The 27,945-nt window shown below is 34.9% G+C and overlaps 3 protein-coding genes and 1 long non-coding RNA gene across 29 annotated transcripts in view; 2 read left to right on the top strand and 2 right to left on the bottom strand.

Moving 5' to 3' along the window:
- LOC115995365 (protein GRIP-like) overlaps nt 1-11,616 on the top strand; it is a 44,133-nt gene extending 32,517 nt beyond the window's left edge. The window contains exon 22 of the mRNA XM_031119895.1: nt 11,310-11,616. Coding sequence (XP_030975755.1) covers nt 11,310-11,417 — 108 coding nt within the window. The 3' untranslated portion in view covers nt 11,418-11,616. The remainder of the gene's footprint in view (nt 1-11,309) is intronic.
- LOC115995366 (G2/mitotic-specific cyclin-1-like) overlaps nt 1-24,192 on the bottom strand; it is a 43,413-nt gene extending 19,221 nt beyond the window's left edge. For 25 of the 26 annotated variants that reach the window (XR_004093338.1, XR_004093340.1, XR_004093339.1 and 22 more), the window contains exons 1-8: nt 23,923-24,191; nt 23,672-23,807; nt 23,501-23,557; nt 23,141-23,186; nt 22,873-23,025; nt 22,658-22,783; nt 20,854-20,943; nt 20,513-20,734 (exon numbers count right to left, since the gene is read on the bottom strand). Coding sequence is in view for 20 of the 26 variants with exons in the window: in XM_031119897.1 (XP_030975757.1) it covers nt 20,513-20,734; nt 20,854-20,943; nt 22,658-22,783; nt 22,873-23,025; nt 23,141-23,186; nt 23,501-23,557; nt 23,672-23,807; nt 23,923-23,977 (885 nt within the window). In the remaining 6 variants the exon portion in view is untranslated. Of the gene's footprint in view, nt 1-20,512; nt 20,735-20,853; nt 20,944-22,657; nt 22,784-22,872; nt 23,026-23,140; nt 23,187-23,500; nt 23,558-23,671; nt 23,808-23,922 lie in introns of all 26 variants that reach the window. The other variant, XR_004093341.1, reaches the window with a different exon arrangement.
- On the top strand, nt 1,257-2,953 carry LOC115995369. The gene is made up of 2 exons (XR_004093344.1): nt 1,257-1,562; nt 2,682-2,953. It is a non-coding gene; the product is annotated as an uncharacterized LOC115995369 (long non-coding RNA).
- On the bottom strand, nt 13,441-15,169 carry LOC115995368 (phosphoserine aminotransferase 1, chloroplastic-like). Its single transcript, XM_031119917.1, has one exon. The coding sequence runs from the start codon at nt 15,077-15,079 to the stop codon at nt 13,790-13,792; it is 1,290 nt and encodes a 429-aa protein (XP_030975777.1). The 5' UTR covers nt 15,080-15,169; the 3' UTR covers nt 13,441-13,789.
- Nucleotides 24,193-27,945: the final 3,753 nt, after the last annotated feature.

The raw sequence follows: 27,945 nt of genomic DNA, 5'->3' as shown, positions 1-27,945 counted from the left end.
CCTTCAACGCATTCCCCATCTCTTTGTTTTGTTCCAGAAATACCCAAAGTAAATAAAAAAAACTCAGCAAACCCCATCACCCCACCGGTCCACCACTACATCGCCGGCGACACTAGCAAGAGGTGGCCAACACCTTCATCGCTGCCATTCACGGCTAAACTCTGCCTCTGACAAACCCATCTCTCTTCCACTCCATCCCTCTCAAAACCCACCCACCACCACAAAAAACCCAGCAAACCCTATCTCTCCACCAGTCCTACTTATCTCCCTTCTACCAGTCACGGCCTACTTATCGCCTCAACGAACTCATCTCCCTTTTACCCACCACCAATTTCACCCAAAAATAATTACCCAAATCGAACTTTTGCTTAAAACAACAATCCCATCAATTTTAAGCAAAACCATCAATACCATTTTGAAAATAAATGAGATTATTGCAGGTTGATCTGAGTAGTCATAACAAATCCTTATTAATCCTTCAGCATAAAGATGAAAATGGTGGTGGGTGGGTGGGTTTGAGAGGAATGAAATGGAAGAGAGATGGATTTGTTGGAGGCAGTGGTTGGTCGTGAATGGCAGCAGTAAAGGCTTCAGCCACCTCTTACTAGTTTTCCCATTGAAGATAGGTGGTGGACTAGTGGGGAGTTGGGGTTTGCTGGGTTTTTTATGGTGGTGGGTTAGTTTTGAGAGGGATGAAGTGGAAGAGAGATGGGTTTGTCAGAGGTAGAGGTTAGTCGTGAATGGCAGCGATGAAGGTGTTAACCACCTCTTGCTAGTGTCGCTGGCGATGTAGTGGTGGACCGGTGGTGGTGAACATAGGTGGTGGACCAGTGGGGTGATGGGGTTTGCTGAGTTTATTTATTTATTTTGGGTATGGGTGGAATGGTGGAAGTGGTGGATGGGTGGGATCATTGTAAACAAGAGACAAATCGGGGGGACCGGTAGAGGTAGCATTGGTTGGGGCTGAAAACGATCGAATATAGGGAGAAGGGTTTGGAATAAAACAAAGAAATGGGGAACCGATTTGCGTTGAAGGAGAGAGAGAGAGAGAAAAGATTGATCGTTTAGGTGACGATGGTGTGAAATAATTAATTATTTTTTTAATAAAAAAATATGGAAAAGTGCCTGACTTAACCGGGGATCCAGATCCTCTCCATTTCTCCTTGAAATGGAAAGTATCCAATTAAGGGCTGAGATTGATTTAAAATAAATCCACGAATTAAAATCTGCCACATTATTTAAAAGCACTAACAGGAGACTTAACTGAGTAAAAGGCTAAACTAACGTTAGTTTCAACGTTTAGGTTTTCTTCTCTAACTCTCTATCCCTCTCCTCTCCGTTTCTTTCTCCCTCCCATCAAACCCAGCGATGGTCATTGGTCAAGCTTCTTCAGTTCTCCAACCCATACACAGTTGTGCATCAACTGTATTTCAGTCATCCACCTCTGTCTCTGTCTCTCTCTTAGGTTTCTCTCTCTCACTGAACCCAATCGAATCAAGGGGGGAGGGGAGGAAGGGTGTTTGTTTCTCGAGAATCCGAGAAAGATTTTGAATCAGCTTCTGGTAATCCCCTTTTCTAGGCTCCGATTATACTCGAATCTGTAAGCTTTGTTGTTCTGCTTGTTATTGTTGTGTTGTGTATTTGGGTGGTGGTGGTAGTTTGTACAGATCGGCTTCAGGAAGCTTGTGATGTAGTAGTTTGATTCAAATTTTGGAACTTTTTGCTGATTGGGGTTCTGGGCTTTGGGTATTTTTGAAACTTTGTTATTGTTGTGATGTAATGTTTTGTTGGAAATGGTAATTTGGGAGTTTGAGCTGTGAGAAAAAAAAAAGGGCGTTTTGGATATGGGTTTGTTGTGGATTTTGATTTGACTGCTTTGTATGAACTCAAATGATGGTGAATTCATTTGCTTAATGCTTGTTGTAGTTTATGCTTTTGTTGTTTTTACTTTACAGTTAAAATTTTGAAATTGTTGTGAATTATTGATTAATAGCAGAAATCTTTGTGATTGAGTAATACAATTGAGTTTAACTCGCTGCTACTTCTGTTTCTAAAGGAAGTTTTTGGTTTATAATTATTTAGAGGAAGTTTTGATATCAGCTTTCTAAACCCCACCCAAAAAAAAAAAAAAAAAATCTGAGTAGTTCAAAATTTGATATTTGATATTTGTTTACATGGACTTCGCTAATAATATGAATTTTTATGTTTAGCTTGTAATTATTTAAAGGAAGTCTATGTATACTGCTTGTATATAGATTTCCTCCTTTTTTTTTAAAAAAAAATAAAGTATGTATCACTTGTCAAATAAAAAAGGCTTAAATGAGGTAATCTTCTTATGAGTTGCCAATCCCAACCACTTTGATGATGAGTTGCCAATCCCTTGTCAAATAAAAATGGCTTAAAAGAGGCTTAAAGGCTTAAAGTATGCACCCAGCCACTTTGATGATGAGTTGCCAATCCCTATTGGAGACAGGGTTTTGAGTCAGCTAGCTATGATCTTGAGATTGGGATTGTCCATTTTAAAGGCCTCTTGATACCTGAGTGAAAGAAGGCTTGAAAATTGTTAAATAACTTTGCTAGGACTTGAAAACTGTTTAGTGCTGAGACCTTCTTATGCTGTGAGGCATATTGATATTTTTTGTATCTAACATGCATTCTTTCTTATTTTCTCCTTTCTGTAGGGCATCATTTTGGTATAATTGTTGGGGAGTCAAGCCATCAGAAATTGTTCGAATCTACAAAATCTTCTCAAAAAGTAGATCTTCAAGGATGCAAGACTTTCTTCTTCTTTTTCTTGCCCAATTTTCTATGAGAATCATGTATTATAGTGGTGAAAGTTGTTTATTGTCAACAATCATGTTGTTATGGTTTCAATAGAACTCTTGTTATCATGGATTCATAGTCTTGTGATCAAAATGTTCATTTTAATAAACTTTTGTTCATTTTTGGATCACTGCCCATGTAGATTTTCAATGAAGATTCTTAAATTCAAAATTTCCTTTATACTAGTGTAAAATTTGAATGAGTTTATTAGCAAAAAATTTGATATTTAATCAAACAGATAATGTCATTGATTTTATTTCATAGTTTATGTAACTTAACCCTGATACAATGTGGCAAACTTCAATGTTCAAAATTCTTATTAAGCTATGAACATAATCCTGTTTCAATTTGTTCAAACTTCAAACTAAAATCACAAGGTGACAAAGTTCACCACTCAACCCAACACATTGCTCTTCAATCATCTTGTGCTTAACATATTGCTAAAATCCATATTAATCATGGTAGTGGTAAGACTTGAATATTTAATCTTTCAATATATTCAGATGTTGGAAAAAATCGTCCACGACAAGAATTAACATACAAATACATGGTCTCTCTCTTTTTCCCTCTTAAATGATCAAATGAGCAAGTATTTGTAACTCAACAGGAATTATTATATGTATTTGACTTGAAAATTGCTTTTTTTGTTGAAAATGTGAACCTTGAATGGTTTCATGTTGAATTTCTTTTGCAACTCTTGTATAAGTGATAAGAGGTACTTATCTTATGTATTTAACAAGCAAGATTTCTGATAGTAACTTCTGTTGTTTTTATTCATGAATCGGATTTGGAGGATTTTTCTTTTTATGGACATCTTGTGCTTCAAAACAAGCTATGAACCTGAACTATATCCTAATTCCATATATTCAAATGTACAAAGTATACTTGAAACACTAGTACACCATTACCAAACCAATTGGTATATAAACAACCATTAGAGTATTTGTTCACAACTTATGTCAAAGATTACAAAACATGATTCTAAATTAGAAAAACAATATCCTAAGCTAGAAAAATGGCTTGACTATGTGCACCATCCTATACACTCCACTTAAGACTGATTTCATAGATATTTGGCTCAACTAGTAAAGAGCTGAGTTCAATTGCAAATAGGCAGCCATGCAACAAGATGGATCTGATCAATACCAAGAGGATTCCTTAAATAATCAATTCCTGCAAACACAAAACGAAACCATGAAAAGAGATGATACCTGTAAGCCTTATTATTTGACAAGTAAATCAAGTGATACAAACTGTATTAATAAACAGTTTATATACAAGCATCATAATTTTTTTTTTGGATAAGTATATACAAGTAGCATACATAGACTCCCTCATTTAAGCCCTTTTTATTTGACAAGAGATACATACTTTATTTTTATTTTTTTTTTAAAGAGGAAATCTATATTCAAGCAGCATACATAGACTTCCTTTAAATAATTACAAGCTAAACATAAAAATTCATATTATTAACAAAGTCCATGTAAACAAATATCAAATATCAAATATCAAATTTTGAACTACTCAAATATATATATATATATATATATTTTGGGTGGGGTTTAGAAAGCTGATATCAAAACTTCCTCTAAATAATTATAAACTAAAAACTTCCTTTAGAAACAAAAGCAGCAGCGAGTTAAACTCAGCTGTATTACTCAATTACAAAGATTTATGCTATTAATCAATATTTCACAACAATTTCAAAATTTTAACTGTAAAGTAAAAACAACAAAAGCATAAACTACAACAAGCATTAAGCAAATGAATTCACCATCATTTGAGTTCATACAAAGCAGTCAAATCAACATCCACCACAAACCCATATCCGAAACACCCTTTTTTTTCTCACATCTCAAACCCCCAAATTACCATTTCCAACAAAACATTACATCACAACAATAACAAAATTTCAAAAATACCCAAAGCCCAGAACCCTAATCAGCAAAAAGTTCCAAAATTTGAATCAAACTACTACATCACAAGCTTCCCGAAGCCGATCTGTACAAACCACCACCACCACCCAGATACACAACACAACAATAACAAGCAGAACAACAAAGCTCATAGATCTGAGTATAATCGGAGCCTGGAAAAGGGTAAAAAAAAATTCAGAGAGTTGTTAATAAAGGGGATTTACTAGAAGCCGATTCAAAATCTTTCTCAGATTCTCGAGAAACAAACACTCCTCCTCCCCTCCCCCCTTAATTCGATTGGGTTCGGTGAGAGAGAGAAACCTAAGAGAGAGACAAAGACAGAGACAGAGACAGAGGTGGATGACTGAAATACAGTTGATGCATAACTGTGTGCGGGTATGAAGAACTGGAGAAGCTTGACCAATGACCATCACTGGGTTTGATGGGAGGGAGAAAGAAACAGAGAGGAGAGGGATAGAGAGTTAGAGAAGAAAACCTAGACGTTGAAACTAACGTTAGTTTAGCCTTTTACTTAGTTAAGTCTCCTGTTAGTGCTTTTAAATGACGTAACAGATTTTAAGTCGTGGATTTATTTTAAATCAATCTCAGCCTTTAACTGGATACTTTCCATTTCAAAGAGAAATGGAGAGAATCCGGATCCGTTAACCGGAGTTATCTCTTGAGTTTGAGTTTGAGTTTTAGTGGAGTGGGCTAGGTGTCATTCTCTGATATTGACATGTCACAGTTTAAAGAGACTTCCTCCAATTCAGATTGCAGAGAAACTTTCTACTATATATATTGGTTACGTAAATCTTCACAACTTTAACTTAACTGATGTGTGAAAATTTTTTTTTTTTCTTTTGAGAAACGAAAATTTTAAAGTTAAATGTGCAAAATCGGACACTTTTTCTATTTTGGCTCTTATGCTCAATAAATTGGTAGCAGTAGCATAAGTCACAGCAACACATGCTTTTTGACTCTTGACTATATTTATGATTATGCATTTTCTTTATTAAATTTTTGTATTAAAAAAAAATTGAATCATAGCATCACAAGGTATCCATGATTGAGTGGGACAGTTGTAGCTTAGAATAATGAAAGTTGTAGCCTTAACTCTTAAGTTACAATTAAATTTGTTGTCAAACTTTGTTCTTTTATTTTTTATTTGTTTCACTTTAAAATCAATACATCTGTCAACTAAGAGTGCGTTTGGATTGGGCGTTTTCTGCCCAATCCTGCGTTTGCGTTTTTTCGTTTTGCTTTTTTTTTTTTTTTTTTTTTTTTTCACGCGTTTTGGGTGTTGTGGTTACTGTTCATGCACTGTTCAATGAACAGTAGCCGCAAACTTTGACTTTTCAAATTTTTTTGGACCAATCACAGCACATCGTGTACTGTTCACGGACCCACAAATTTCACTTTTCAGCAACTTTTTCATTAAAAATGGGTCCCACGATACTATTCACACATTTAAAAATTATTTCGCTACAGTGTTTTTCAGTTTTCAGTTTCAGTTTTCAGTTTTCAGCTGTATCCAAACGCACCCTAAGTTGATAAAATGGTTTTTTTGCTCGTAAATTTTTGAAAGGCCTGTCCGCCTGTGGATGGGATTGGTGGTTAATTTTTGTTAAAGAATTAAATTTTTGGGGGGAAAAATCAAAGAACAAATGATTAGAAATACAAACTGGGGCCAAAATAAATATTTCTAGTTTGTGTGGGTTTTTATCAACAGAGCTCAGTTGATCAGGCACTTAAATTTGTCCATCAGAGCTGGTTGAAACTTGCTGATCTCTGATATAATTGACTACCTGCTAAACTGTCATAAGAAATGCATTGGGAGACTCAAGAAAGTACATTTTAAATGAGAACTAATTTTTTGAGAGAAATATTTATGCTAGAATCTACTGTTCTGCTGCAGAAGTGCTTAAATTCTGTGCATCCTGCTTTTACATAGCTGATAATAACAGTTAGAGAAGAAGGATATGTTAAGACCCCACCAGTTACCCCAAGGGTTTGGTTTTTTATAGATTGAGAAAAGCTTTCAACTTATATTTAACTAATACTGACAAGTGGTTGCAGGAATGGCTTCATACCCGTGTACTAGAATATTTAACAAATATTTAAGAAGACAAAAGAAGGAAACGGACAGGTGGTTTTGATTTCAAAGATTGATGAAGATCCTTATTGTCATCAAGAAGTTTAGAGATTTCTTTGTCCTCCTCAGTCATTCGATCTGCAAGATCATGAAACCTATAATGACCTTCCTAAAAGTTATGTATCCAATTAACACCAGAACAACAATATAAATATACTGACAATTAATCCAAGCACAAAATCAACAAGATACAAGGTACCTTCAATCTTTCATATCGTAATTTGAGCTCATCCAATTTTTTTTTTTTTTGTACATCCTGCTCAGAATATGCTTCATTTTGAGCCTTCAATCCCCCATAGATGACTGTAAAGATGAAACTACAAATTTTCTCTTTCGAAATGCCCACCAAAAAAAAATAATAATAATAAAAAACCAGTCCTCAGCCTCCATTCTACAGCTATAAATGTTTTTTTTTTTTTTTTTAAAGAAGCAGAACTGGTTTCAAAGATATATTGTAGAGACTCTGTTTTATAAATTGATTTCTTAAAAATAAATAAATAAATAGAGGGTGAATTTCTAGTATTAAAAAAAATGTAAATATATATCTGCTCAACAGTTTGTCAACTTATATAATTAAACAAGTCTTATAACACAGATGAAAGAGTTTGAACAGATAAAAATCTGACCTTCAGCAAGCTTTGCTGAGAGCTCTTGGGCTTTTGCATCTGCCTCTTGAGTATGCCACTGTAAGAGCATCAGCAGTGGGCCTTTCAAATGCCAAATGTAAGATACATTTGGCATTTAGGTCCAAAAACATGCTAGTAACTGGAAGTGTAAACCTGAGAAATGCCAAATTTTTTTGGAATAGCGCTACAGTACGATCTTACTTGTAAGATTGCACTGTAGCGCTATACCAAACCAAAATAATATATTTTAATCCTTTTATTTTTCTCCTTCCTCTATGTCAAAATTTCTTTCTCAGCATCTCTGAGTAATTCGTCTCCCTCTCTCTCTCTCTTGGTGCTGGTGCTTGAGGTAGAAGACCTTGGAGTCATCAGTGGCGACAGAGGGGATGAGTCTGGTGTCAAGGAGCTTGAGGATTTCGTCACAAATGTTGGAGAGCTCCAACTTGACTGGGTCAAAAAGTGCCGCCGAAATAAGTTGTGATCCGGGTTGAGAGTGGGTTGCGATTTGGGTTGCGCCGCCAAAGTGGAGAGTCTGGTGTCAAAAAGCGCCGCCAAAGTGGTTGCGATCCGGTTCTTCTTTGTTGCGATCTGGGTTCTGTGTGTGTGTTTTTCTGGAGAGTCTGGGTTTTGTGCGTGTGCGATCTGGGTTGCGATCCGCCGAAATGGAGAGCCTAGTTTTTTAGATTTGTTGTGATTTTGCTGGGGTGGCAGGTGGATTTCTGGTGTGTCGGATCTAGGTTGCGATCCGCTGAAGTGGAGAGTCTGGATTTTTAGATTTGTTGTGATTTTGCTAGGGTGGCAGGTGGATTTCTAGTGCTTGTTTGATTTGGGTGATTTTTTGTTGTGATTTGCTTCTTGTGATTTTGCTGGGTATGGGTTTTCTAGAGGTTGAGGCCGGTGCTAGAGGTCGAGGGAGAGAGAGGAAAAGGAAGAGAAAAAAAATAGTAAAAAAAGATTAAAAATGAATATTTAAATAAAATGAGAAAAAAATAGGGATTTGAGATGTTGGGTGTATTGAAAAATGGTATGGTATAAGTAATAAAGTAACTTTTTGAGATGATAAAATAGGGTAGGATGAGGTTTCCGGCTGTGGATGCTCTAAGATGCTTCTAAGCCTCCTCTCTTCCTCCAAAACTGCATTCCTAGTCTGTTTGTTCTCTCTTCAAAGATTCTATCCTTTCACAAAGTTCATTCACATCTTCGGATTCAGTTTTTGTACAAACAAGTCTATTTTCAATTCAAAAGGTTTATTGAATTGAACATCAAAACTTGAAAACTAGATATCCATATAACCAATTTGGCAATCACCAAATCATAACTGTCATACACTTAAGATTTGCAAATTGCATGACAGAGTCTTCTAAAAACGCCTAACCACTATAATAAAGTTCTCTTGCTGGACATCAACATCAATACTATCACTCATTATTCCTGCAATACAATCAAAACTACCAGCTAGCCCCACCCACCCACCTTCAATAACAAACATGTTACAAAAACGCCAAAAAAGAACAAGGGTGCTACAATCTTTAATATAAATCAAGCATGCCTTGCCAGGAAATCCTTCATGAAAGCAACCAATTTCTCAACCCCAGCCAAAGGCATGGCATGATACATAGAAGCACGCATACCCCAAACTTACCTATGCCCCTTGAGCTGAACCATATTCTCCTTAGCTACTTCCTTAATAAACTCAGCCTCCAACTCTTTCTCCAAATTGAAAGGCACATTCATCAATGACCTCACAGATTTCTCCACAGGGCACCTATAGAACCCGTTGCTCCCATCATAAGCATTGTACAGAATCTCCGCCTTCTCTAACCGGTATTATCAGCCATGCAAAAGCAGGATGCATAGAATTTAAGCACTTCTGCAGCAGAACAGCAGATTCTGGTTTAAACATCTCTCTCAAAAAATCTTTTCTCAATTCAAATGTACTTTGTTGAGTCTCCAAATGCAATTATTATGCCAATTTAGCATGTAGCCAATTATATCATAGAGATGCAAGTTTTAACCAGCTCTGATGGACACATTTAAGAGGGTGTAAGTGCCTGAATAAGTGAGCTGGTGGAGATAAAAACCACACAAACTAGAACTATTTATTTATTTTGTCAGCAGTTTGTATGCTAATCTTGTGTTCTTTAAATTTTCCTTCAAAACTTTCTTGCTTCCACCTAGGCTTTATATCTTCATGAACTTTTGTATTCATTAGTTAATTGAAGATTTTGTGGATAATGTTCAAGTTGCCGTTGTTTATGCTTTGGAATATTGATGGATATCACAATAGCCTTTATTTTCAAAAAAATTGTATCACTATAGTTCTCCAATGAAGACGGACAATTTCCTGTGAAACTCAGTATCAATTACACAGTTCTCTTTAATATGAATGGACGCTTGCTAATTGGTACGTCTTTGGATTAATTTGTTTCATGCATTGCATGCAAGTAGAATTTTGGTTGATGATGATTTTTCTTTTGAAATTCAGCTTTTGGCAAGGCAACAAGCTCAGAGAGAGGAAGAGCTAGCACAGTCACAACGGCATATTTTAGCACTTCAAGTATGTCAGATGAAATCTAAATTAAATCGTCTTTTTCCCCCAGTTTAGTTTCTGATTTTTGTTTCAATTCAGGAGGAAATTGAAGAGCTCGAACGTGAGAATCATCTCCATAGCCAACAGGTATACAGTTGTCTGAATTTTTGCAGATTCAATTGTCTGTGTATTTAAATGACAGCAAAGAAATGCTGGCTACCAAGAAAAATTTTTATGAGACTAGTGCAGCTGAAATGAAAATGTGAGGTTGATAAATGGAAGTACAGGATTGTTACATGTCTATGAATATATGTAGGGAAGTTGAAAAGAAAAAAAAGTGTTTACCATGTGCCTCAAACCCAAGGGCAACTCATATTATAAGTCTTTGTGTGCAATTTTGCCTTCTTTCTTCTTTATTTGGAAGTGGGGGGAGGGGAGCAGAGCATCTCATTAGTTTATAATAGAAGTTTGAACATAATGAGGTAGGAAGCCATGCTGAAGACTGAGCTTCGCAACATGGAAAGATTGCAGAAGAGGGAAGGGGTAGATATGACGTATTTGAAAATTGTTATCTTAAAGCTTCTTGAAACAGGTATCTCTACTGAAGATTAGCTGTTACAATCACGAAAGTAATTTTTGAATTTTATTTCCTTTTGCCGATGAAGTATGTATGTTGGTGATGCCAGAAAATTTGGTAGTTTTAATTATAATGATTTTTGCCACAGCAGGTGAAGTGGAGGCTGTACTACCCGTGATTGGAATGCTGCTTCAATTTAGTCCTGAAGAGGTAGAATTCTCAGTTTGTATTAGATGCTCCATTTTTATTGGGTATTCTGATTGAAGTCATGGTCTCTATTTTATTCTGCATAATGATATAAGTCATGGTAAGCTGCCCCTTAAAATAGTATGTTAATATGAATGCCTGGCTAGCAGGCAAAGATGGTAGCCTAGGGCCATAAAATAGCAGTACAAGTAATCACTCCAAACGTGTCAATCCACTATGTTTCCTTGGAAGAAAACTTGCATAGAACTTCAGAAGTACATTTAGATAAGATGAGCAAGTACCTATTTGTTGTCCTTTTTGAAGTCATGTACGTCTTTTCTGGCATGGTTTCAAACTATGATGCTGCATTGCAGTTCAGTTCATTATTCTAGGATGTGTTCAAGCATATATTAGAAACTGCTCTCTTAAAAGAGGCAATGAGATTCAGTACAGCATCTTCAACCATCTGTTAATTACTGTATGTTGCATGCAAATGCAGATTCACAAGTGTCAACAAGCATACCGCGCCTCTACAGATGTTCCACTAAGCCCAGCAAGCGACGGTCCAGGATCCCGTTCTCTTTTCTCAAGATTCTCATTTTCTTAAGAGTGGAAAACAAGTCAAAAGGTTTCTTTTATTGCATGAGGATTATCTGCTACTGCAACTCAGCAGCAATGGTGTTGGCTGCTTGCCGCAGGCGTGGTCTCAGTATATCTTGTATTCTTTTTGTAAAAACGCTACATTGGTTAACAAAAAGGTTCAGATATTGTAAAGAACGATTAAAAGAGAGAATGATATACCTCAATACCAAGAGGGAGGAGAAACATTTCAGCAGTATTCAGTTACTCTTCCTGGAATATTTGCATGCAGCCACACAAGCCCTTTTTTTTTTTTCCCCAGTCTTTTTTTTCTTTTTCACAATTCAATGTAGAGTATATGTGAAAATTATATCATGGAGAAACAAGAAGGCAATTTCCAGTGAGGTTTCTGTCAATACGATGGAATAAGGTCAATAGCCATTTCTATTACTTTTTTCCTTTCTTTTTTATTTTTTTATTTTTTTATTTTTTTTATTTTTTATAGTTATTATTTGAGCCTTAGTTTGTTGTTGTCATTATCGTGATTTGTATCATTCAACGAATGGCCTTGTGGGTTGGTGTAGGTTGGTGGGTGAAAGATAAGTTATGGAGCTCATGGTATTAAGTCATACACGTGATGACATTAGCCAATTTCGTCAAAAGCTAGTAGGCTTGAGCCATTTTATACTACAAAGTTTCTTTATATTTGGAGTCGATTTAAGTTTCAATTTGATAATTCATTTGAAAATTTTGGCTGGTACCTGCGGTGGATTCGTCAAGATTCAGAGGGTGGTGATTTATGGCTTCCAAGAGAGTGGGAACTGGGAACTGATGTGCAGGCTGGGCCAAGAACCTTAGCTTGGAAAAATTAGAGCTCACATAATGCTTGTTAGAGACACGTTCTATATAGGACGGGTGCATTAGATACCGTCTCAACCATAAGCGGGTGATATAAATTAATCAGTGTGGTGAATCTGGTGATCAAAAAAACGAGGAGGAGGGAGCTTGGATCTAATTAACACCCACTTGGGTCCCTGCCATCATTGATTATTACAGGTTTTGATGTGAACCTCTTGTTACTTGATGCTGTCTGTTCCACGCTTTACCGGACAATAATTGGTCAGCAAAAGCGTGCGTGAAAAAAGGAGATTGTTCCATTTTCTTTGTTAAATATAACTTCTGCTCGGTTGATGATTAATGGTCCAAATGGATGACATATTGCATTTTGCTGGTTAAAACAATCTTCCCGCGTTCACATTTAAAATTAGAAAAATACTAAGGAGTGTCCTTAAGACACTGGTTAATAATCATTTTAAAGAAAGTTTTTATAAGAAATGAAAAAAAACTAATTAATATTTTGATATTTTTTTCATTTCCCATAAAAATGGTATCAAAACTTTTTTAAAATTGATTAATTGTGGTATCAAAACTTTCTTAAAATTGATTATTAATGAGTGTCCTAAGGGTACTCATCAACATCACCCTTAAAATTATACAGCTGCAAGTTCAAATGCTATCTTACATTATAGAGATGGTGCCTAATCATTCAATGACCATGTTAGATTGTTATCCTAACAAAAGCCTTCGAAGTTACTACAGGATTGGTCCCATCCATGATCTAACAAAATTTATAACCCATATCCTTGATTCATCTAGTATAACTGTTAAATCAGAAGTCATAAGTAATAACCCTTTTTATCTTCAATATTAAAACGTCGAGTCTGGTAAGATTCTCTTCTCTCTCTGTTTTCCCCTGAATAAAATTAGGGCAGTCCCATTACTTACCAAGTACAAATTTCAGTTTATGAACAAGTCATGATTTCAATTCAAAAGATTTTTTGTGTGTATTGTGTGTACATCAAGCTGTGTCACGTGTATGTAGAAACAGGTATAACACTTTGATTCTGGCATAGTGGCATACCTTGGCATAAAGAGACAACTGAGTCATTGAAGACCTAAAAGTGGCAGAAATGCCAAAAGAGGTTGTCGCATGTGAACGAACAATGAGATCATTCACATTCTTGAAATGCTAACAAAAACAAGGAAGGAGCTATGAAGAACAGGATCTTTCTTTATTGAATTGAACATCAAAACTTGAAAACTAGATATCCATATAACCAATTTGGCAATCACCAAATCAAAACTGTCATGCACTTATGAATTTGCAAATTGCATGACAGAATCATCTAAAAACGCCTAAACCACTATAATAAATTTCTCTTGCTGGACATCAACACCAATACTATCTTTTTGATAACCAACACCAATACTATCATTCATCATTCTTGCAATACAATCAAAATTCAAAACTACCAGCTAGCCCCACCCACCCACCTTCAACAACAAACATGTTACAAAAACGCCAAAAAACGAAAAGGGTGCTACAATCTTTAATATAAATCAAGCATTCCTTGCCTGGAAATCCTTCATGAAAGCAACCAATTTCTCAACCCCAGCCAAAGGCATGGCATTGTATATAGAAGCACGCATACCCCCAACCGACCTATGCCCCTTGAGCTGAACCATATTCTCCTTAGCTGCTTCCTTAATAAACTCAGCCTCCAACTCTGACTTCTCCAAAGTGAAAGGCACATTCATCAATGACCTCACAGACTTCTCCACAGGGCACCTATAGAACCCGTTGCTCCCATCAATAGCATTGTACAGAATCTCAGCCTTCTTCTTGTTCTTCTTCTCCACCTCAACCAACCCTCCTTGATCCAACAAATCCTCAAACACCAAACCACACATGTAAATCCCATAACAAGGAGGTGTATTATAGAGTGATTTATTGTCAGCATGAATCTTATAGTCAAGCATAACAGGAGTGATCTCCTGTGCATTCCCGATCAGATCTTTCTTGATGATCACAATAGTGACCCCGGATGGCCCCACATTCTTCTGGGCCCCGGCATATATGAGACCAAACTTAGACACATCTACTGGCTTGGAGCAGAAATTTGAAGACATATCCGCCACCAAGAGACCATTTTTGGGACTTGGGTAGTCCTTGTATTCAACACCATGAATGGTTTCATTAGCACAAATATGCAAGAATTTGGCATCTGGGTTTTGCTCCAAATCATGAAAAGATGGAATCTTTGTGTACTTTTCAGATTTCCCAGACCAAATAGTGCTTGGTTTAGAGTACTTCTGAGCCTCCTTGAATGCCTTGTCACTCCAAGACCCAGTAACAATGAAATCAACAGTGTCGTTTGGGTTAACAAGGTTGAGAGGTATAGCTGCAAATTGTGTGGTGGCACCACCTTGGAGGAAGAGAACAGAGTAATCATCAGAAATATTCAAGAGGGTTCTTAGATCAGACTCAGCCTTTTGGATAATAGAGAGGAATTCTTTGCCTCTGTGACTCATTTCCATGACACTCATACCAGATCCACGCCAGTTGTAGAGCTCTGATTGGGCCTTAAGGAGGACTTTCTCTGGGAGAGTGGCGGGTCCAGCTGCAAAGTTGAAGACTCGATCTTGGTGCGATTGGGTCTGTAGGGGAGCTTGGATTGGGGTTTGGGTTTGAGATGTGGCGGCGCATTTGATTGATATGGGCTTGGTGGTGAGGTTGAAACGGGTGTTGGTGTTGGTGGTGGTAATGGGGTTGTTAAAGTTTGGGTTTTTGAGAGGTGTAAGGTTGGGGTTTTTGAGTAGGAGGGCGTGGGGTGAAGTTGCCATAGCCATGGTGCTTAGTTTCGAATTTGAGATCTCAAACGGAGAGAAAGAGAGAGAGAGAGAAAGAGAGTTGGGGTTGGTGGAAGTGATGAATATTGGTATGATATTTAAAGGGGATATTAGATACGAATCATATGAATGTGTGTTGTATTTGTACGGTATATTGAATTATATGCTGGAGTATATATTATTGGGTTAAATTATAATTAGTTTTTATATGTTTTTATTTAGTTTTCTAAGTTTTTTTTATTACTGAATATTGAAATCTTTGAATTTTAATTTGTTTTTTACTTAATTCTATTGAATCTTACCATTAGTTTACTTTTCAAACTAACGACGTTTGGTGGATTTCATGGAAAGTGGCAGAGCCCCCAAATTTTTTTTTTTTTTTTTTTTTATTTTTGTAAATTCAGTAGATATATATTGAATAAGAGAGTTATCCATACCATTTGAAACTTTTTTTAAAAGAGAAGATAAATTCTGGCCCCCATCCCAGTTAAATGTTTATATACATTTATAAATGGTATTAATTTGATTTTATAAGAAAATATTTACATTCATTTAAGAGAAATGCTATGTTTATAACATTTCTACAACATTTTTACAACAAATTCTAAATGGCAAGTTGTTACTGGTTGTTATTGTTGGGGTAAAAAAGTAATCTTAGTGTTAGTTTTAAATTTGAACCAATAACAACTAACCACCCATGATTTGTTGTAAAAATATTATAAAAATATTGTAGACGTAGCATCTCTCTTCATTTAAATAGGATTACAATCCTATTACTGCCGATACCCAAAAAGAAAAAGAATTCCTACTAATGATAGATTTTGTATATATCAACAACCTAATGATAAACACAAGATTATTTTAACAATAATCTCAACAACAAAAAATGAAAAAAAAAATCAAATTTTTACTTAATCCTCTTTGAAAAACCTTACTTTGGAATTTACTGTGAGAATGGCTCTTCTTCATCCTTAATAAATTACACCGCTTTACAAATGAGTCTTCAAAAAATTTGCATCTATAGATGAGTTTTTGACTCTCTCTCTCTCATTTTTTTTTTTTTTTTTGTTGAGTCTTGTCAGGTGCAGTGGTTTGCTGTTTTATTTTTTTTATTTTTCCTGATTTACTCTTCGAGTTTGTTTGGATACTACTTATTACTGAAAACTAAAAACTGAAAATACTGTAACAAAATAATTTTTAAATGTGTGAATAGTGCCGTGGGACTCAGTTTTAAAGTTGATTTTGCTTAAATCCGTATTTGCGGGTCCCGTGAATAGTGTACAAGACCCACACAATAAAACGCAGACGCATCCTAGGATGCTATCCAAACCCAACCTTCATCTCTGTGGGCCGCGCTAGATGTATTTCAGGGATTCAAATGAAACCCCTGACTTTTTATTAAAAAAATATTATATATTAAAAATATTTTTGCACATTGTGGCTTAAATATTGTACACCCTAATCACATATTAACTTTACTATTTTTTTTTCCTCAAATCACTAACTTTATAACTAAAAATTGTTATAACATGATAACAATACACATGCATGGATCAAACCCTCTGTATTTTATGATTCCTACATATATTCACACACATCACAATTCACACAAATTATTTTATAACAAAAAAATAATAATAATGCGTATATCAGACACATACGAACAATTAACAGATACTCACTCTTTACTCTTAGAATCTGAGATATCAAGATAGTCAAATAGAGAATAGAGATGAGATGAGATTCATGAGAAATAATTCATACAATGCAAGTGGGATGAGTTTTGCCATTTAGTTTAAAATATTTTTATAAAAAAAATGACAAATACATAGTGACAATTGTATAAAAAATAAAAATATTATACAAACTCAATAATATAAAATGGTCATATCTACCTACATTGACAATAGATAATAATAATTGATAATGAATTATCATGTAATGATTTCAAAATATGAAAATTCATAGAATAATATTATAACACTATATGTATTTGTAACTTTTTTTTATCGGTAACTAAATATATTTAATTTTTCTTTTTATTAAATTTTGTTTAATTTAACTTTCCAAATGACCCAGTAAAAAAAATTTCTGAGCTGCAACTGTTCATCTCCCACAGTCTTACTCTGCAAGATTTGAAGTCCGCTGTCCAAGACCAGGTTTTTTTTTTACGGTTTTGAGACGTGTCACGTGTATAGTTGTCTTTAAATGCAAAAGCAAATTAAAGAACTCAAAATAAAATCAAATAAACTAAATTAAAAACATGATGAAGTTAGAGAGTAAATTTATTATTTAACTATAATATCGTTTGCTTTTGAGAAATTAACTCTAATATCATTTAAAATTTAAATTTTGGTGACACTTTAAAAGAAATAAGCGGCACTCTTTACCTTTAAAATGAAATGGAGAAGATCCTAAAAATGATATTTATGGTTTGTTTGGTAAAAAATTTCTAATAACGTTATTTAAGTTTTGTGAAAATATGTATTGTGATGTATAAGTAACAATTTTCGTTGTTTACACACTATTACGGAGCCTCAATTATTTATATATCAAGTGGGGAAGTGGAAGTGCCAAGTGCCAAGGTACATTGAAACTTTACACATGTACATGTTTTGTTTGACGTTAGTGGTTGGTGGAATGGAAACTACGTCCTCTCAGATTTGGATACACTGGTCTTCTTTGCTTGGTTTGTTTACTTGTCTTGCACTCCCGGTTAATTAATTTTTCAGGGTGCTGGCTGTTCAAATAAGGTTGATAAAGACGTTGGGTTTGGTAGGCTAAAAATTCACAACTCAAAAAGAACTTTTCCTATGTTTTTGACATCTCTACAGTACCACGTCACAAGCCTTGCTGAGTTTGCAGATACCAATTCGAACTTGGGCAGTGACATGTATCTAATTATGTGTAATGAACTCGTCTGGATGGTAACATGTATTTGCATTTAATTATGTGCCGTTTTACTAATGTATGTCCTTAAATAATAATATGTGTCTACATTTAATTATGTGCACTGAACTCACCAAAATAGTAATATGTATCTGTATTTAATTATGTGGAATTTTATAGTAAACCATTTACCCAATTATGTGTATTGAATTCGTCAAGACGATAACATGTGCCTATGTTTAATCATGTGGCATCTTCCTTACTGTCCAATGTTCCCCAATTTTTACCCATAACAACCATGGTGATCACCAATTCATCTGGCGCCATCACCATAGCTAATGATCTTCTCTGCCAAAAGGGCCATTTGCTTTCTTTCTCGGCAGGCCCAAGCCCATTTTGATAGAATGCCACAAACTAATACTTGGACCATTTTTTTACTACCTTATTGCCTTTATGGAAAATGAGCCAACTTTTCTTCACGGCAGCCCAAGACCTTGAAATGTTGGACTTAGTGTCCATCAATGAGGACCATGGCCCACAAATCCCTTGTTCTCCATTCGCCAATTATGTTCGGTTAGAACTTAGAAGTGCAAGCATGCTGGGCTTGGTGGAGAATAGGCCCCCTGCATGCTTTGAGTTTTCTGGCAATTACTATCTTATACATGAGATATATGCCTAATACAACGTTTACAAAAGTGAACCAGATCTTATGTGTCAGGTTCTAAGATGTTAGTACAGATAAAACCCTTTTTGAGTAAACTTCTAAATTAACATGCATGTATCCTAAGTGCCTAACCATAGCTACTCCGTTTACCAAAAAAAAAAAACCATAGCTACTCCTTTGCAAACAGCCCAAAGTTCAGCTCAATTAAAGTCCTAGGGATGGCTGTAACTAAATCTTTTGCAATGAAGAAATAATATTCATTGGCTAAGTGGATTATGTGTGACATGATTTTCTCTCTAAAAATAAAGGCATTCCTGGCTAGTGGCTAGCCAGATTTTCCAAAGAGTAATTCCATAATGATATTACAAGGAGCCATAGACGGTCTATTTTGAAATGAGATTTTTAGCGATTGATGGAGCTAGTCCTGCAGGGGAAGAGTATAGAAAGGAGTGGGAAGTGAGATGGGGGGAAGCATGGTCCAAATAGTTTTTGCCCATCGGCAACCCCTTAAAACATGTCTCTATTTGAGAGCTTTGAGGAAAAAACACTATCGTTTACTAAGATGAGGCAGATATTTTAGATCTTGTAGGTATTATGGTGATATCGCCAAATGAACATTTTAATCCAAGTCCTTTTCCCAGGCCCCGCGGGGGGTGGGGGTGGGGGTGGGGGTGTTGTGTCGAATTTCATTACAGGAAGTGGCTCAATGAACAAATCCCCATGGAAATGCAGCATTTTCCAACCCTTAGGTCTCTTTGAACAAAGAGTAAAAATAGCTACTATATTGAAAAATGAAACATTTAAATTGTCATCACATTTATTGTTGAAAGGGAACAACAATAGAAGTACAATTTTAAAGGGGGAAAGAATGAATTATGTTCAATTAGAACTTAGGAAAACAACCCTGGCTGTATGAAATTAACAACCAAGGCTGCAGACTTATCTAGAAAATTAAACTCCCCAGTGCAACCCAAGTTGCTTGTATGAGTATTCCCCACCCAATCACAACCCAAAGTCATGTAATGTTGTTAGTAACTGTACATGGCCTGCTATAGTTGGGTCTCCAAAAGAAAATGAGCTGGTTCCTGTTTTGCAGTATGGCCAAACTTAGATGTACAGTATTTCCTATGTACCCCTGTGAGTTTTCCTGTTGCTGCCCTTTGGTGAAAACCTACCATTAGTCTTGAGCATTCTCTGTGAGCAAGCAAAGCAAAAGGAATCTCCATTAGTAAAATTTTAATTCATGTATGATTTGAGGTAGAACTTAGGTATAGTTCTTTAAATGTTGTATTTTAGGGTTCCTCAATGCAACCATTTGGCACATCTTTCTATAAAGACAATTAAATTCAACCATGTTTATGGTCAATGCAACACATGTTTGAATTTAATTGGGAACCCTAAGTTAAAATGGTAAGAAAAAACTCACAAGAGCTGATCTTCTGAGTAGCTGGTGTGCCATGCACAGGTCTTATTCCACTGCTTGAATCCATAAAGGGCACATTGAGCGGTATAGACTGCAGCAGCTGCTAATACAGATGGTTGGAATTTAAGCATCTCATACTCCACTAGTGAAAGCTCAATCAAGAAGAACGACAGTTGCTCAATCTGTTTCATAAAGTTTGTAATTTAAGTATACAATACTCATTGCAGTAATAACATGCCTTTACAATTTTCACTGAAAAGAGTACCAAGTACTAACCTTCTTGTCTGATTGAGCAGCCTTGAAGAACCTTTGCATGAAAACATAAGGGGTTGGAACTGACATGTTGAACTGCAGTGTGTTGAGCATCAAGCTCTCCTGCAGATTTATGAAGAGCAGGAGGTCAATAATTTGTTATCAGATGTATAGCGTTGGCATAATCACAACCAAAGAAAAGTACCATTTCCAGAACCTCCTTCCTTGTGTACGCTTTATCTGATATAAGAATCAAATCCCCAACTACAGGAACAGAAACCTCCTCATACTTGCATGCTAAGAGCATGGCAACCAAGCCAACCAACTGAAGTTTCTTTCTTACTACTGATTGCTTGGATAAAAATCTGTCTATTATATTAACCGTAAGGAACAGTGTCTCCTTCATGAGTTCAAACTTATCATGGACCTGTTAAATTCAAACAATCAATTCCCTTGCTCAAATTTGACACTAGAATAAGAAAAAATCCATTTGAACCAGAAAACCAAATTTTAGGCATTGGTTCAGTAGGAGAAAATTGTATATACCTCAATAAGCCAGTCAATCAGTATAGCTCTCATCCTCTCGTTAATGTCAAATTGTTGTGCCATATAGTCTGGTGAAACACAGCTAAAACACTGCATAAAATTACTGGTGTTCAGTAACCAAACATAGGTAAAAATTGATGGTTTCCTTGTTAGTTACTGCCTTTGTAAGCATACAATAAACTTTTGCAGAGATAATAATTCTGCCAGAAAATTCATTAAAATCAACTACAAGTATTTGAGGCTTAGGGAAAAAAAAAAAACCAACGGAAAACTTAAGCCAAGCAAAAATACTTGCCATTTGTACAAAATACAGTGGTATCATTAGTAAATAGATAACGGAAAACAACTAATAACTAGTATGACAACTTTCAAAACACCTAACATAAATGTTGCAATTGCTGAGTTGTTACAACCATAATATAGCTTAGGCCATATTTAGATTGAGGTCTGCTTACATGTACTTGGCACGCAAATACAGGTAACTAATATACCCACGTGCGTGCGCAAATGCACCTAGCTAATAAACCCACGTGCGCATATCTAATGTACCTGCAAAATACAATTAACTACATATTCCCTCTATTATACAATAGATAGTAACCTTTTCCTTTTTGAGTTGTTTCATAATATATGAAACTTTTCAAATTGTGCCATTTCCTTTTTTTTCCTGTTTAAAAAACATGCTACCTCTAATTTATTAAATTGAACTATATAAGTATTTGAGGCCAAAGAGAAAAGAACGGGAAAAAAAAACAACTTAAGCCAAGCAAAAATACTTGCCATTTGTTCAAAATACAGAAGTATCAAAACCTTATATGGTAAGTAAATAATGGAAAACCATAATTAATTAGTATGACAAAAATTTCAAAATACCTAACATAAATGATGAAATCACCAGAGTTTTTACAACCATAATAGCTTAGGCCATATCAGTAACTGCTTAAATTGAGGTCTCCTTACACCATGTAATTGGCACGCAAATGCGCATATCTAACAAACCTGCAAGCTCGTATCTAACGAACCTGTGTGAGCATACCCAATGAACCCCTGCGCGCGTATCTAACGTGCTTGCAAAATACAATTGACTACATATTCCCGCCATCCTATAGATGGTAACCTTTCCTTTTTGAGTTGTATTACAATATATGAGACTTTTCAAAAGTGGAAATTTGATTTTATATATTTACCCTCACCCTTTTTCCTAAAACAAACAATTGGTGCCATCTCTTTTTTTACTTTTAAAAAAACCGTGCCACCTCTAATTCAAACTAAAAGACATTTTCGGAAGATCATACTTTTACATTTTTATAATAATAGTACCTTTTCAAAACGTTTTATTATGGATCTTCAAATAGTTTCAATGTTGCACAAGGTTACACACATAAAAGAAATGCATATTTTAAACAGAACTTGATTCAATAATTTAGCAATTTAAAAGGAAAAAAAAGTAAGGTGTGCACCTAATGAGTTTTCTTTGATAGTTTCACTAATTTTATTAAATTACAATTGATAGAAGAATCCAAAAGCACTCATTATGGATTAATCTAAGACTTCTTTACACAAAGTATGTAAATTTCAAGTTGAACTTATAGGAGGGATTTGGATGTGTGTGTGTGTGTGTGTGTGTGTGTGGTAGGGAAAACATTTAATACCAAAGGAATTAGGTTTAAGGGTAAAGGAAGAAAGGTTTAGATCCCTAAACACACAACACCTATCAATTGAAGAAGATAGACACTATGAAAACTATTATACATATAAATTTAGTCAGTGAAACAGTTACCAGCTAAAAACAAGTTCAATTTACCTCCATTTTTCTGTAGTAGGCATAGAGATCTTCAATGTAGTCAACAACTGCTAGTGGATTCTTTGCATCACAGCTATCAATATCCATGACGGGCTCTTCGACTATATCCTCCATTTCAACTTCCTCCTAAAAGATTTAACCAGTGGATTAACAATCTTATAAATTGAATAACATAATTTTCAATTAACTGTTAACACACACACACACAAAGATACCATCTCATCAGTTTCACTAGGCATTGCTTCTGGTTGTTCTAAAAACATGGGCACTGGGTGGTCTTCTTTAGGGGCCTTGTGTTCCTCATCTATAAAGATGAAATCTCCAAATCCATTTGAGTTTGACGCTGATGGGTTTGCCTTCTTAATTTCCTATTCATAGTTAGAACCAAAAAATCAATCTCAGCACTACCAAAAACAAAAAAGAGCACATATACAGTTTGGATCCATGTTTTCTTTCAGAGAGAGAGAGAGAGAGTAGTGATACCTGGGGACAAGGTGGCTGTGTGTTTGCAATTTGTGCAGCAAATTTCCTAAATAACACAGCAGATCAAAATTTAACCACAAAGAATTTGAAGACAAGTTTTGATAAAAATTCAAAAAAAATTTCCTTTTGGTACTGAGGATGAAGAAAAAAAAATAGTTTGGATCATGTATCTGTCTCATCTTGATTATTGACTCAGTATAATTGGAGTATTTGTTTTCTGTAAAAGGGAACGAAGATCTGAAATTCAAAATTTGAATTTCTTTTCTTTCTAGTAAGTAACACCTTCTGTTTGGAGCTAAAAACCCACAAAAGAAAAATGAAGAAATTAAGGTCTGAAGGTCCAAATTTTAAATTTCTTACCTCGTAATTGGTCGGTGCACTGGATCAGCCTGTTTCTTTTCAAAGAATTGGTGTTTTCTAAACAAGAAAAAATATAAACAAAATTCAATTCCCCCCCAAAAAAAAGGAACAAGCATGCACAAAAAAGAAAAAATAAATAAAAATTAAAACTTTATGGCATCAAGAAGTTACTCTGACAAGCCTCTCTTATTAACAATGGGGTATGCTTGATTGCTCACTAAACTCTGATTAATGACGCTTAAAGCCCTCCTGTTGTGCCTAATCTCCTGCCCGAACTTTCTATTACCCATCTCTAACCCTCCTCCTACTGTATATCATTCAAAAAACAAAAACCCATGTCAGATCTTGGTGTTTTATAGCCATGTTCAATGTTAAATCATTCAAAATCTGAGACTTTGTAGCATATAATCAAATGGGTTTACCTTGAAAATTTGTGGGTTTGTTCAAAGTAGGATTGTTCTCATCAGTAATAACCATTTTTGCTTTTGATTATCTGAAAGAAAGAGACAATCACACACACCAAACCCCACTAAGCCTAAGACAAAAAAATCAGAAGCTATAGAGCATCTATAACTCTAAAGCCTGAGCCTTTGCAAGAATGTATATATGTATGTATGTACGAAAAAAAAGGTAGATGAAATATAGAGAGAGAGAGAGAGAGAGAGAGAGAGAGAGAGAGAGAAAGCTAGACACGAAAATAATGGGTATTTGTCTGGAATAGCCCTCGTGGCGCTTTTACTTTTTTCAAATGCCAACGGCTAGTGAATTATGACCGTTTGATGAAGAGGGTTTTTGTCAAATGGTACTTTCTCAGTTTGTCGCAGCAACGGTCACCTGGGGCTGGTATAGGCATGTGGGTGTGAGTTTGCAGCATCTGATTTCAAAAATTGGACAAAGATTACTTTTTTTTTTTTTTTTCCTTTGAGTTTATCTTCTATTGAATAATGATTGGTCCCTTTTGCTACACTTTGCCTTTTACGGTAAGTTTAAAATGCGCTCCTTTCAATTTTTGTTTTTGTCTTTTTTTTTTTTTTTTTCGTTTTCCCACACTTGGATTGCTAATAAATTTCATGATCCCCAACTTGGATTGTTGTTGTTTAAATTAAAGTTTAGCAATGAAATGCTAATTAAGGAGTTTGGTGCAGTTTTTGGTTATTACAGCATGACTTGTGCAATAATTTCGAGTGTGTGGACTTTCAATTATAAATTTAGTTCTTGTAGAGTTGTGCCTGCAAACACTTGTTAAGGATATTAATGTTAATGACTTCAAACATAAATTGGAATGGCATTGAATTCGTATTGTAATAATATTTCATAAATCGATCCTCTCAAGGTGTCCGTTAACTTTTTCCTTTGTAATTTTTAGAATATTAACTTTATGAAAATTCTTAAACATTATTAGTTTGACTTTTTGGAATTGTCATTACTAATATTATATTTTATCTTTTTATAAGAAAAGATAGATTTTAAATATATTATAGTTGAAGGGTATGACAAATTAAATCCTATAGTTTCAAAATAACAAAATAAATAATTAAGAAATTAAACTATTAGCTCATATTAAAACTTAAACATCCACTTAAATGGATTGATATTTAATTAGTTACTTTTGAAACTATAAAGTTTAATTTGTTGCTCCTCTTATTTCGTAAGATTTAAAATATAGTTTTCCTGAGTTTATTTTGTTCAAGATTTTAATGTAACAATCAAGTAATGGTTCCCGAAAATTTGGAGGCTCTTTAAATTTATTCAGGTCTTCTTTTTTTTTCCCCGCTCCTACCCCCCTCCCCCAACTAATACAGGTGTCTACATGTGAGATTTTTCAGTTATGCTTACCTCTTAATTCTCTTTTAGTTGAGTAAATAATGTGTCCCAAGCTTAGCCAACTTGAGACTAAATTTCCCTTTGCAAACACTATGAGCTTGTTTGGTATAATATTTTTAAAATGGTTTTTTATTATAAATATAGAAATATAGAAAAAAAAAAAAAAAAGGGCCCTATAGCTTTTTATTAAAAATTTTATAAAAAGAAAATATTTGGCACCTATTTTCTAAAAATTGATTTTAGAAAACTTTTCTCCGAAAATCACTATGGGGATGGAATAACTTTCTGAATGTTCTTATTCTCAATTTCAAGCCACTGTTCATTATTGTTAAATTTGGCTAGATTGTCTCCTTTTTATTTTTTAAGATATATATATATACACACATATATAAACAAATGCCAAATAACTTTGTAGGTTGGGAAAACAGTAAACACTAAAAATTTGTTTTTGAGAACAATTTCTCATAACACCTTTAAAACAACCTTTTGAAAATAAGGACCAAACAGGCCCTATGGTTTTACACCTTCCAAAATATAAAACGCATCAACCAAACTTTGCAAAAGAAAGGGCCCACTTCATCACCACAACTTCCATTTCTTTCCCGATTTTGATCGTATGCTCTCACTTATTTGCAGTTACTATTACCCTTCTCTTCTCATCTTGAATGATGGCACCTACTCTTGTATATATTTTATTTTAGTTTTTTTTTTTTAATACAATTTTAGATTTTGATAACGAGTGTCCTTTATTGAAGGAACATTAAATATTGTTTCCCTCACATAAATACCTGAAAAGACTGATTGGCTGGTTATTGGTAATCAAAACTAACAAAAATTGTTCAATATACCAGTAGATTACACATTTCTCTCACATAAATAAAAATTCCACGTGTAAAATCTGCCTTTATATGAAAGAAAAAATATATTCCAATTATATTGAATAATTTCACAAAAACTAACTCATTATGTATGCAAGTCAAAATGTCAATTGTTAAATATATTATTAGACAAACAAGATAGCCAATTAGAAATGTCACAAAATCTCTCACCCGGGATGATGACCTCAACAACAAGGAACGTGTAGTATGGTGTATATGTGACTGATTTATGGTATGGACTGAAAAGTCCGGGACCATTAAAAAAATGAAGCCAATACCAATTTCATAACAAACTTTACACCGTATATCTTCTCAGACAACAATAGAAGTTCCTACAACAATGCCCTTCTCCTCCTTGAATGTTGATATTATCTTCTTTTTCTCCCAAAAATTTGGAAATTTGGTAGAAAAATACTAGAAATTCATATCATACTAATCAACGATCATTATGATTTTCTGGTACCATATAATTTTATCATATTTCCTGGATTTACCTTTTGTGCCCATCTTGGATTTATGGAATAACATTGTAGACGACTAAATTTCTAGAGTTGGTGGCACAATTGCTTTGAACAATATGCTACCCTTTGCCGGCCTAGAACTTCATCCAAGGTCTAATGCAATAGTTTCTTCTAGATGACATGTTACTCTTTGCAAACCTATAAGCCCTTTCTGAGGTCTTGTGCAATAATTTCTTTCTGATAACATGATTCTTCTATGGGCACTTACCCCTTTTTTTTAAAGGTTTGGTGCAGTATTTTAACCATTTACACCTCTTTTTCCTTTTGTCCTTTAGTTTCCAAAGATCTCTATGTAAGGCCACCCAAGGCATGCATTAAGTTGTACAAGCATAGTCTCCGGTGGGTAGCATAATACCTTTTTTTTTTTTTACAAAATAGAATATCTAATCTAGCCTAATCTAAGTGTATATGTGTGGGTAGCATAATACTCTAAATGTAGAGAAATTATGCCTTTTCACTCATAGGTCGCCGGTTGGGAATTTTCCTTCTCTACAAACATAAGTCAAACTTTTTAATATTTAAATAATCAAGTATTTTATCTTTATTCCTTCATCACTAGGCCCTCGGCCCACTTGAAAATAGAGATCATAGATCTGCTAATGTGATTTTAACCTTTGGAGATAATACAATAGAGATCAGATCATACATTTGCTAATGTGATTTTAGCCTTTGATGGAGCCTTAAAGAAAACATGAAACATCACCAAGGTTGATAAAATTGTTTTCCTTCCTAAGACAAAGGCCAAGAGCCTTAAAAAAGTATTGAACTAGCTTGAACTTTGAAGGAGCGTGCCCTCTTATATCAGGAATTGTCTCCTGTCCCCGCTCCATGGTGCGGGCCTGCCTCTCACAGTCTGTGAGCCCCACTCACAAGCCTCGGGAAAGTCAGTGACTTATTGGCCAAAACTATTTTTTTAAGCCCGACTAGTTTCAAGGACCATGGCCCATAGTTTAAATTGTTTAATTCATTCTCGGTCTTATTCACCTTATTTATTTTTTAAATAAAATTATCCGGATAAAGATAAAGGGTCCGTTTGGATAGAATTTATTTTGCTAAAAATACTGTAGCAAAATAATTTTTAAATATATAAATAGTATCGTGAGGCCCATTTTTAATAAAAAAGTAATTAAAAAGTGAAGTTTGTGGGACCCAAGAACATTGCACCCTTGCACTATTCATGAGAGAAAAGTCAAATGTTGCTGAAACTGAAAACTTTTAGTTA

This window comes from Quercus lobata, chromosome 6, assembly GCF_001633185.2.
Source record: "Quercus lobata isolate SW786 chromosome 6, ValleyOak3.0 Primary Assembly, whole genome shotgun sequence".
NCBI classification, from domain to species: domain Eukaryota; kingdom Viridiplantae; phylum Streptophyta; class Magnoliopsida; order Fagales; family Fagaceae; genus Quercus; species Quercus lobata.
The sequence above is the reverse complement of the archived record's forward strand: the minus strand, read 5'-3'. Positions and strand labels throughout refer to the sequence as shown.

What these genes read in the sequence shown, in the direction of transcription:
- LOC115995368 (XM_031119917.1), bottom strand. Translation starts at nt 15,079, where the DNA reads ATGGCTATGGCAACTTCACCCCACGCCCTCCTACTCAAAAACCCCAAC.